At 33.5% G+C, this 12,927-nt stretch overlaps 2 protein-coding genes across 2 annotated transcripts in view; one reads left to right on the top strand and one right to left on the bottom strand.

Moving 5' to 3' along the window:
* LOC127730334 (ankyrin repeat and MYND domain-containing protein 2-like) overlaps nt 1-12,927 on the bottom strand; it is a 63,133-nt gene that overhangs the window by 27,415 nt on the left and 22,791 nt on the right. The window lies entirely within an intron of this gene.
* Nucleotides 237-5,167, top strand: LOC127730335 (uncharacterized). The gene is made up of 2 exons (XM_052238706.1): nt 237-393; nt 4,173-5,167. Exon 2 carries the CDS (start codon nt 4,412-4,414, stop codon nt 5,150-5,152), a length of 741 nt encoding a protein of 246 aa, XP_052094666.1. The 5' UTR covers nt 237-393; nt 4,173-4,411; the 3' UTR covers nt 5,153-5,167.

Raw genomic sequence — 12,927 nt, 5'->3', positions numbered from 1 at the left:
AGATCTATGACAATTAGTTCAAGGTCAGATAAATCGTACCAGACCAATCTAATTAAAATTAAATCTCCGCACTTGCTCCTCGTTGTTTATATGTCGCGCATATTTCAATCTTTAATCAAACGCAGTGAAATGGAGAAAGGGTATTTGTACAGTGTACATTTAAATTATAGAAGTTATCATAGAAATATGTCTTTTTGGAGACTGCCCACCTACATTTTTTTTTGCATTTTAGGATCATCTTTCCCAGAGTGACAATCAAATCAAAGAGGGGTTGATAGATGTCATTTTTGCATCTCCAGAAACATTGGTTGGTGATCCCTATTGGAGAACTTGTTTAAAGAAGTTGAACATTAAGTTGGTTGTAATTGATGAGTTTCACACAATAGCAATTTGGTAAGTGGGTACAATGTTTATTCCCCATGTTCATTTCTATTCGCACATTTACAGGACGTATTATGGTATACCGTTGTCTATATAAAAAAGAATAGTGGTAGGATTGCCAATGAGACAACTCTCCACAAATGACCAAATGACACAGAAATAAACAACTATAGGTCACCGTACGGCCTTCAACAATGAGCAAAGCCCATACTGCATAGTCAGCTATCAAAGGCCCCGAAATGACAATGTAAAACAATTCAAAGGAGAAAACAAACGGCCTAATTTATGCATAAAAAATGAACGAAAAACAAATACAAATGTATGTAACACATAAACAAATGACAACTACTGAATTACAGGCTCCTGACTTGGGACAGGCACTATACAGAATGTGGCAGGGTTAAACATGTAAGCGGGATCCCAACCCTCCCCTAACCTGTGACTGTCTGTCAATCATCAACCTGTCAGACAGTAACTCAAAAACTATTCAACTAATTTGCATGAAATTTTGATGAATTGTTTCTATATATTGATGTGTACTCCCTTCCCATTTTTATGAATTTAGATTTTCAAAAATATAGAAGTAAAAAATTAGGACCACTGGTACAGAACTGTACAGCTTTCAGAACGAGATAACCTAATACTAATAAAATGCTTCGCTGGGCGCAGCTTGATACGACCGCAGAGGTCGAACCCTGAACAGTTGGGGCAAGTATGGACACAACATTCAAGCTTGATACAGCTCTGAATTTGGATTGTGATTAAATATTTGACACAGCATAGGTTTCTGACACAGAAAGAATGTGGTCTAAGAACTTCAATTTTTTTAATTTACCTATTATGGTCCAATGTCCAAAATCAAAATACATGGTTAGATTCAGCATATCAAAGAACCCCATATATTCAATTCTTGTTGAAATCAAACAAAGTTTAATTTTGGACCCCAACTTGGACAAACTTGAAAACTGGTCCCATAATCAAAAATCTAAACACATGTTTAGATTCAGAATATCAAAGTACCCCAAGAATTCAATTTTTGTTAAAATCAAACTAAGTTTAATTTTGGACCCTTTGGACCTTAATGTAGACCAATTTGAAAACGGAACCAAAAATTAAGAATCTAAATACACGGTTAGATTCGGCATATCAAAGAACCCCAATAATTCAATTTTTGATGAAATCAAACAAAGTTAAATTTTGGACCCTTTGGACCTCAATGTGGACCAATTTAAAAACGGGGCCCAAAATCCAAAAACTTAATACACAGTTAGATTCAGCATATTAAAGAACCCCAAGAATTCAAGAATAAAACCCCATTGAAATTGATCAAGAAATAAGCAATTTATACGAAGTATCTTCTTTTGCACAATTTAAAAAACGGGACCCAAAATTAAAAATCTAAAAACACGGTTAGATTTGGCATATCAAAGAACCCCAATAATTCAATTTTTGATGAAATCAAACAAAGTTTAATTTTGGACCCTTTTGACCTCAATATGAACCAATTTGATAGCAGGCCCACAAAATAAAAAATCTAAATACATGGTAAGATTCAGCATATCAAAGAACCCCATATATTCAATTTTTGTTGAAATCAAACAAAGTTTCATTTTGGACCCCAATTTGGACCAACTTGAAAACTGGGCCAAAAATCTAAAATCTAAATACATGTTTAGATTCAGCATATCAAAGAACCCCATATATTCAATTTTTGTTGAAATCAAACAAAGTTTAATTTTGGACCCCAACTTGGACCAACTTGAAAACTGGGCCCATAATCAAAAATCTAAACACATGTTTAGATTCAGCATATCAAAGAACCCTAAGAATTCAATTTTTGTTAAAATCAAACTAAGTTTAATTTTGGACCCTTTGGACCTTAATGTAGACCAATTTAAAAACGGGACCCAAAATTAAAAATCTAAATACACGGTTAGATTTGGCATATCAAAGAACCCCAATAATTCAATTTTTGATGAAATCAAACAAAGTTTAATTTTGGACCCTTTTGACCTCAATTTGAACCAATTTGATAGCGGGTCCACAAATAAAAAATCTAAATACATGCTTAGATTCAGCATATCAAAGAACCCCAAGAATTCAATTTTTGATGAAATCAAACAAAGTTTAATTTTGGACCCTTTTGACCTCAATGTGGACAAAGTTGATAACGGGGCCCAAAAATCAAAAATCTAAATACATGGTTAGATTCAGCATATCAAAGAACCCCATATATTCAATTTTTGTTGAAATCAAACAAAGTTTAATTTTGGACCCCGATTTGGACCAACTTGAAAACTGGGCCCATAATAAAAAATCTAAATATATGTTTAGATTCAGCATATCAAAGTACCCTAAAAATTCAATTTTTGTTAAAATCAAACTCAGTTTAATTTTGGACCCTTTTGACCTTAATGTAGACCAATTTGAAAACGGAACCAAAAATTAAGAATCTAAATACACGGTTAGATTCGGCATATCAAAGAACCCCAATAATTCAATTTTTGATGAAATCAAACAAAGTTAAATTTTGGACCCTTTGGACCTCAATGTGGACCAATTTAAAAACGGGGCCCAAAATCCAAAAACTTAATACACAGTTAGATTCAGCATATTAAAGAACCCCAAGAATTCAAGAATAAAACCCCATTGAAATTGATCAAGAAATAAGCAATTTATACGAAGTATCTTCTTTTGCACAATACTGTGCAATTGAATATTTCTTGCTATTGTGCAATACTGTACAATTGACAATTTCTTGCTATTGCGCAATATTGTGCTATTGGATATTTCTTGCTATTGCGCAATACTGTGCAATTGAAGATTTCTTGCTATTGCGCAATACTGTGCAATTGAAGATTTCTTGCAATTGTGCAATACTGTGCAATTGAAAATTTCTTGCTATTGCACAATACTTATTATATAATAATTTACACATCCTGTTTGGTGTGTATCTCCTACCATATCATTATTATTTGCTTTTAAATATTAATCAGAAATAACCAACTTAAAATGGAAAATTTTAAAAGAAAAAAAAAGGAAAAAAAGAAAAAAAAAGAAAAAAAAAAATCCCCCCCCCCCAAATTTTTTGAACCCCCTTATGATTCATCACCCCCAAACTCAATCCCAGCCTTCCCTTTGTGATATGGAACCTTGTGGTACAATGTCAGAGAGATCCATACACTTACACACAAGTTATTGTCTGGAAGTTACAAAAATGCTTATTTTTGGCCCCTTTTTGGCCCCTAATTCCTTAACTGTTGGTACCATAACCCCCAAAATCAATCCCCACCTTCCTTTCGTGGTATTGAACCTTATGGTAAAATTTCATGGAGATCCATTCACTTAAACTAAAGTTAGAGTGCGAAAACCAATGTGTCTTCGGACGACGCCGGACGACGCCAGACGACGACGACGACGACGACGACGACGACGACGACGACGACGACGACGACGACGACGACGCCAACGTCATACCAATATACGACCAAAAAATTTTCAATTTTTGCGGTCGTATAAAAAGTAAGCTCTTTTAAGACCACTACTAGCAAAATGATGAACCATTACAATGTAATTATAAGAATGTATGAAAAATAAAACCCTAAACAAATGTGATAGACAGCAACCAACAACAACCACTGAATGATAGGCTGTTACATAACAATATGGACAAGCACATACATGTATTTAATTTTGTTTTGCCATAAGAATTAACAATCTAGGCAAGAGGTGCTGATATTTACCTTTTATAAAAGTTTTTATAGAAGTACTTATTTCTATTTTTCTTTCAGGGGCCAAGATGAAGGAGACAGAAAAAAAGGCTTTTCGAAAATGGTTTTCAAATGTAGGTGAACTAAGATCCCTCTTTTCCGATGCTACAGTATTGGCTTTAAGTGCAACTTGCACTGTAAGCTTTAGGAAAAAAGTCATGAAAATATTGCAGCTAGCGGAGGACACAACAGAAATTAATTTATCACCAAACAAGTCTAATATTAAACTAGTATCTTCCAAAATTAAAAATTAAATTGAAATGGGAATGACATGGTTAGTAGATGCATTAGAGGAAAAAAGTCAGGACTTCCCACGTACACTTTTGTATTGTTCATCAATAAATGACACTTCCAAACTTTATAAGTACATTGTAACAGAATTGCCACATTGTGCCAAGTATATTGAGATGTTCCATTCTGAAACTCCAGATGTTAACAAAAACATCATAATTAATGCATTGAAGGAGGAAAGTAGTGTTTTGAGACTTATTTTGTCAACCAGTGCCCTGGGAATGGGTTTAGATGTAAAAAAGTGTAGTGGAGTGGTATTATTTGGACCTCCAAATAATCTGGTAGATTTGCTGCAAGAAATAGGGCGAGTGGGGAGGGATGGAAATCCATCAGTTGCCATTATCCTATACAATGGATACCACTTGCAGAAGTTGAAACCGGAAGCTAAGGCAATTCTTAAAGCTAAAGATTGTAGGAGAAAGGATCTGATGCGTAATTTCCTCAGAAATTCAGACTTGGATGATTTGATGAAGAAAGAAAGCAGGAAACATTCATGCTGTGACTTGTGTACTACCGGTAAGTCTTGTAATTGTGAATCCTGTGATATGTTACCTCTTGAGAAGTTATTTCTGTCAGAACAAGTTGGTGAGGAGCTCGAGGAGCAAGAAGATTCTGCTGTTTCAGATAGCGATACTGAAGACTACAATTTGTCGGCCTATGAATACTTCGAAGATCTTGATATGGCTTTATTAGAAATACAAGATGATTAAAACAGTTGATATTTATTTATTTAATTTTTCAGTATCTGGTTTCTGTAACTTATTCAACTTTAGACTCTTCAAATTTTTTTTACTTTTAACCCCCTTACAATTGCTGTATTGCCACTCTAGATCTGGGTTCATGTCATGCCTGCAGCTGTCAATGTGACTAAAAAAAGATGTAGCGTATAAAAACAAATGAGACAGTAACTGATTGACACACATCATAAGATATTTACTTGTTTTCATCTTAAAAATAAAGAGATGCGGTATGATTGCCAATCAGACAACTACCCTCCAGACTTTTCAATAACTTGATATAAGCAATTGTAGAACAACGAGAAAAACCCATGCCTTTAGTCGGCTACAAAAGGCCCCGACCAGAAAAATATGAAAAAATTCAAAAGAGAAAACCATGTCTGCCATGTCTGTCATGTCTGTCAGATATGGTTGCAGATTCGCCTAATCTTGACCTCATTTCATGAAACAAGCATATAATTATATTCGGGGTCAATCTGCATCTCGATTACTATAAACATGATAAACAAACAGAAAAATATATTTGGTGTGGAATTATTGTAAGATGTAAAAAAGAAGATGTGGAATGATAGCCAATGAGCATGATTAGACAACTCTCCACAAGAGACCAAATGACACAGAAAGTAACAACTATAGGTCACTGTACGGCCTTCAACAATGAGCAAAGCCGATACCGCATAGTCAGCTATAAAAGGCCCTGAAATGACAAATGTAAAAACAATTCAAACAAGAAAACTAACGGCCTAATTTATGTACAAAAAATGAACGAAAAACAAATATGGAACACATAAACAAACGACAACCACTGAATTACCTAAGGCTCCTGATTTAGGACAGGCACATACATACAGAATGTGGCGGGGTTAAACATGTTAGCAGGATCCTAACCTGGGACAGTGGTGTAACAGTACAACACAGGAACGAACTATAAAAATCACTCTGGTTGGTTTCTGACCTTGACTTTTCATGGTTTATTGATCAACAAGTCAACTATCTTTGGTGTATAGAATTATTGATATTGATGTATGTCCTTTTGTGCTAAGTTTTGGCATGGTTCATATGACATGTATGACTTTGACCTTTTTGTTTATTGTTCTTGATGATGTTATATTTGTTCTATATAGCAAACTCGTTGTATTTAACTTGGTGTAGCCAACAGTATACATAGAGGATGATTATTTTTGCTCAAAATAAACATTGACAGGTTGATTGATTATTGATTTCTTCACTTGGGTTTCAGTGGCAAATATTTCATGCATATTCAAGACAATAACATGAAGTGGGACTATATCTTACTTACAACTTTGTTCAAGACCAATGTGTTCATCAAGAAAACAGTCAAATATAGACTTAATACCACATCTTCTTTTGTATACGACCACAAAATAATTTTGCAGTCGTATATTGGTATGACGCTGGCGTCATCGTCCGAAGACACATTGGTTTTCGCATTCTTACTTTAGTTTGAGTAAATGGATCTCCATGAAATTTTACCATAAGGTTCAATACCACAAAAGTAAGATGGGGATTGATTTTGGGGGTTATGGTACCAACAGTTCAGGAATTAGGGGCCAAAAATAAGCATTTTTGTAACTTCCAGACATTACTTGTGTGTTAGTGTATGGATCTCTCTGACATTGTACCACAAGGTTCCATATCACAAAGGGAAGGCTGGGATTGATTTTGGGGGAAATTGCCTCAAAATTTTAGTAATTAAGGGGCAAAAAACAAGTATTTTTCTAGTTTCATGACAATAACTTGTGTGTAAGTGTATGGATCTTTCTGAAATTGTACTACAAGGTTCCATATCACAAAGGGAAAGCTAGGTTTGAGTTTGGGGATAATTTCCCTAAATGTTAAGGAATTTTGAACCAAAAAGGGGCCAAAAAACAAGCATTTTTCTAGTTTCCAGTCAATAACTTGTGTTTGAATAGGTAAATTAAAAATTTATAAGTTCTTAGACCACATTTATTCTGTGTCAGAAACCTATGCTGTGTCAAATATTTAATCACAATCCAAATTCAGTGCTGTATCAAGCTTGACTGTTGTGTCCATACTTGCCCCAACTGTTCAGGGTTCGACCTCTGCAGTGGTATCAAGCTGGGCCCAGCAGAGCATTTTATTATATTAAGTTACTGTGTTTAATTTGACTAAGATAGAAATTGAACCAAATAATGTGCACTAATAACTTCATCACTCAGGAAAGCACATTTAACCAACACCACCTTGTATAAGTTTTATCAACAGCTCTTTACATGTACATATAGGGTAAATATCTGCATGCTGGTCGCCTTGTGAACAAATCTGTAAAAGTTTGGTTTTTATCTCATTGTTGTTTTGTACGAACGTGCTTGATGTTTTCATAAAGTCATTTCGGGTCTTTGTACAGCTTGCTATAGGTTTTACTCAAAGTCAGAGGTGGAACTGTGAACTTTAATACAGAAAAATAAGTTGGTCCCTTTTGAATAGTTGTCTCATTAGAAATCAGGCCACATTTTTATAAACATGTTTTTGTAGGTAGTTATGTTGCCTAATCAAAATGACCATGATATTCTGCAACTAAACTGAAAGTATTTCATTACTTTGTTTGTTGGGTTGATGTCTCATGACTTATGACACTTTAATATCAGCAACAAACTACTAAAAAAGTACCAGCTAATTAAGGTTATGACTTAAGAGAAAATTAAACCTGCACACTTTATTCACAATAATTTAATTCCAAGCAATATTTTTCAAATATGTGGATTTGAAGGCGATGGAAGGGGACTGTTGGTTGATGTCACGGCGATGAATCAATGTACGAAGTCCTATAAATGCACTGTCAAATGGGTTTTTGTCTTTTTTTAGCTCCTTGCACTTAATTGTTATTATTCTTGAAGTTTTATATGTTACATGTAGTACATTTTCTTGTAGTAGGTCTTTTGCAATTTTCTGAACATCAGCTTGGTATGACCGTATATGGTGGAACCCCTTCTTTCCTGTTAAATTGGTAATATTATCAAAATGGCTTGCAAAATTAACTAGGTGAGGATACTCTTTAGAGTGTTGAAGGATACTTTCCTTTGTCTGATGTCCTGAACATGTTACTTTTGTATCCTTGTTCAACATCTCTCTAGTATTCATCTTAGCTTATATTATTGTTTGTTCCACCTTGCAGATTAACAAATCTATTAGCAATTAATCTTTCTGATTGGACAGGTGGTAAGACACCCGAAGTTAGTCACTTAGTTCTTCTTGAATTTTTAATGCATCTTTCTTTAATTTGATTGACTGTTGGACTTTTCTAAAACATTTAATACAGACGCCATTGTCATTGTCTACTTCGGCGTTTACTTCAAAACCAGTAACAACACTAGAAATCATTGCGATTCTCTCTGAGTTCTGCTGAAGTTTCAGTTTGAACAGTTTTTTTTTTCAACACGTTCTCCCGTTGAGGAGATTTCTATCTGGATGAAAGAAAAACCGCATAAAACACAAATGTTTGTTCATACTGATATTTTCCTTGGGGTGCATTCTTCACTTGATGCCATTTTAACCTCGGAAGGCAATAATACAAACTATTATTACAGTTGTATGTTACGAAACGTTTTTCGCATGGGGGCTGCCATTTTTGTTTATATACATTCGGAAGACCTCTAGACGCTACTAAGACTCCTATGCCAGTCCAATACCCTAACACTTTGTAGCACCTTCGCTGATTGGCTACAGCAAATTTGACCCTAGACATGACCCTCAAGCGGCTGTTGTTAGATCTCCCACGCGCGACATATAAACAACGAGGAGCAAGTGCGGAGATTTAATTTTAATTAGATTGGTACCAGACAGACATATACACCTTACAATTTTTTTATACAACAAATATAGTTGACCTATTGTGTATGCTAATTGAAAAACAGACCAAAACACAAAAACTAAACATTGACCAATGAACCATGAAAATGAGGTCAAGGTCAGATTATATCTGCCAGACATACATGTGCACCTTACAATTATTCCATACACCAAATATAGTTGACCTATTGCTATTAGTATTTAAAAATCAGACCAAAATACAAAAAATTAACATTGACCATTGAACCATAAAAATGAGCAGAGGTCAAGGTCAGATGATACCTCCCAGACAGACATGTATATTTAACAATCATTCCATACACCAAATATAGTCGACCTATTGCTTATAGTACTTGAAAAACACTAAAACACAAAAACTTAACATTGACCAATGAACCATGAAAATGAGGTCAAGGTCAGATGGTACCTGCCAGACAGACATGTACACCTTACAATCATTCCATACACCAAATATAGTTGACCTATTGCTTATAGTACTTGAAAAACAGACAAAATCTAAATGAAATCGGACATTTACCTATTGGTCCAATATCCAAAATCTAAGTACATTGTAAGAATAAGCATATCAAAGCACCCCAAGAATTCAATTTTTGATTAAATCAAACAAAAGTTTAATTTAGGACCCTTTGGACCTCAATGTGGTATTATCTAATTAATAATGCAAATAAATACAGGTTTAGATTCAGCATTTCAAAGAACCCTATATATATTCAATTTATGTTGAAATCAAACACAGTTTAATTTTAGACCCCGATTTGGACCCCGATTTGGACCAACTTGAAAACTGGGCCCAAAATCAGAAATCTAAATATATATGTTTATTAATAGACAATAGAAGCTTAGTTTTTTTTAAAGGAGTTCGTTTCATCAAAATATATATATATATATAGAATTCAGAAAATTAGTTTATACAGAATATCAAACAAACCTACCACAAAATTCTTCAAACAATTTACCAAAGAAAAGAAAAAAAATAAATCCAAAATGTCATTTATCATTAATACAATGTCTTTTAAAAATCTATAAAACTTATCTGTAATTATCTTCAAAATGTCTAATAATGAACAGTAAATTTCAAACTATATTTATACTGTCCTACAGAGCTTATCATCATCAACACTTAGGAAACAGAAAATTTCCAAATAAATCTGTTACTCCAATTATAATTGTGTGATTGACATTTACCACATGCTTTCTTATCTGATAACAGGTGAAAATTATTTAAAAACACTTAGTGTAATCAAACTTTATATATATAATTAATAGTTCCCAATATTCTTTCATTTGTCACAAACTAATATAGATCTGCAACTTATCTATCAATGTCAACAACTTTATCTACACAATGTAATGTAATGAAATTTATCCTTTAGGCCAGACTTTTTTTATTATCTGTTTAACAAGATCCATCAACTCCAATTTCCTGATTTCAGAATAAAAATAAAAGAAGTGCTTTTTACTTTTATTTCTATTTTTCCTGCCGACTGTTACGAAATCCTCAGAACAAAAATAAAATCTGTGGTTTACGATACCCGCTTTCGTCATCGGTAATATTTAATTTCTATCAAGTCGATGAAACAGCAATTTCAAAGTAAAGAAATTAAAGGCATAAACGATTTATGACTTCAAAAAAGAGGTTAAAGCATTGATTTTTTAAGCTGGTGGCATGTTTTTTCATCAAAAACAATTTGTTTAAAACCACTTTCGCCAGTACTTGTTACACGAGAGAGTACAAATGTACATCGAATCATTCTAACTTTAGGCTAAATAAGTTATTACTTCATTTGAACTTGATGAAATTAGCCTGAAGTAAATTTGTAATCCATGTATTGCATTAAAAACGTCATATTCCTTTCCAAAAAGCGTATCAAACATCGTTTATTTTTGTAGTTTTCTCCGACATTTAAATTATTGGGTATATTTTTGAAGAACTACGGATCAGAGTCGGGATTTCATCGGAAGGGGACCCGCTATGACCGAAATCCGGATTCTTGCAATAATGACTATGGACGCATGAATGGCACTGCTGACAGACAAAAATTGATCCCAAAAGGAATAAAATGCTTCGCTGGGGCGCAGCTTGATACGACTGCAGAGGTCGAACCCTGAACAGTTGGGGCAAGTATGGACACAAAATTCAAGCTTGATACAGCTATGACTTTGGATTGTCATTAAATATTTGACACAGCATAGGTTTCTGACACAGGATGAATGTGGTGTAAGAACTGGAAAAAATTTAATTTACCTATTATGGTGGAATATCCATAAACTAAATTGTTTGTTAATTTCAATATATCAAAGAATATGTAGAATTCAATGTTTGATGTAATGTAATAAAGTTGAAATTTGGACCGTTTTTGTTCAATATGGACCAATTTGGTAACATGTATAAATAATCAAAAATCTAAATACATGGGAGCCCATTTAAATACATCATAAAGGTATTAAAATAGAAAGTGACATCATAGTCATGGCTAAAAATAAACAAAAATCCTTAATCAGCAACATTTAAAGTAATATCTAAAAATAAAATTCCTTTGTAACCATAAAAGCCCATTTAAATACATCAAAAAGATATTAAAATAGAAAATGACATCATAGTCATGGCTAAACATAGCAAAAAACCCTTAATCAGCATCATTTAACAGTAATATCTAATCAAAGCACCAAGGGCGCTATAGGCAGTTAATTATAAAACCAAAGGCAAACTTGGCAGATGCTAAGATGAATATTGTGGAAGAATTGGTGAAAATGTTTATCTCAGCTATTTCTAAAGTATCAAATAATGTTTGTATCGTAATGTTTCTGCTATCCAATCCTACCACTTTCGAAAGTTATTTCCAATTTATTTTTTAAAGATTCAATGTCTGAGATTATGCACATACACTGTCCCATATAACCCGCCACATTCTGTATGCACCTGTCCATAGTGAGGACCCAGGAGTTTGGTGATTGTTGATTGTTGCTGTATATACATGTATATCATATCTAATTTTCATAATTGCTTTGTACATTAATCAGGCTGCTTTAGTTTTATTGTTTTACATTTGTCATTTCGTAGTCGTTTATAGCTTACTATGCAGTATACATGTAGGTTTTGCTAATTGTTGCGGTCTGCATGGAGGAATATTCTTATCAGAACAATAATTTCAATAATGGTGTCCAACAGTGGTGTATGGTTTAATTCCACTATGTACATGTACTAGAGTTTGAATATGCCATATTAGTGGTTTTAGTTGAATCAGCTGGTGCCACTATGCACAATTATCTCTTCATACCTGAAACTATCTGAATTGGTGTAAATTTACAATAAATGCTGATGTTGTTATAATGGCCTAGCAATGATGCAACAAATATTTTTGAAGGCTGTACGATTGCCTATAATTGCTTACATCTAAGTCATTTGAATTTTGGTGGATAGTTGTCTCATTGGCAATCATACCACATCTTCTTATTTTTATAATAATTGTACTTGTCTAATCTATAATAAGCTGTTAACATAGACATGTTTTGCCTATTTGATATTTTGATAATGCAAATGTTACAATTATAATAGAAATACATTAACATGTAAGTGATATTCAAAGACAATGAACCATGACTAATGGTACAGTGTTTATCAATCTCCATGGAAATGAGATGTGCCAATGCTTATACAACTGCTTACCAAATACCATTGACTTTTCATAAGTCGTTCCCTTTAAACAAACCTTAACACAAATTCAATGTCTAAGTCAATGAACCATAATGAGGGGTTATGGGTTATATAATATAATCCATGGAAATGAAACTTTTAAATACCAATACATTCTCATACCAAATAGCTTTGACTTAAGATTACTGGTAATCTTAAACTGGCATAATCATAATAATCACAAACTAATTCATGTAAACTA

The sequence above is a fragment of the Mytilus californianus genome, unplaced genomic scaffold (assembly GCF_021869535.1).
Source record: "Mytilus californianus isolate M0D057914Y unplaced genomic scaffold, xbMytCali1.0.p SCAF_2, whole genome shotgun sequence".
Lineage (NCBI taxonomy): Eukaryota > Metazoa > Mollusca > Bivalvia > Mytilida > Mytilidae > Mytilus > Mytilus californianus.
Note: the sequence above shows the minus strand (reverse complement) of the source record. Positions and strands in the feature narration are given on the sequence as shown.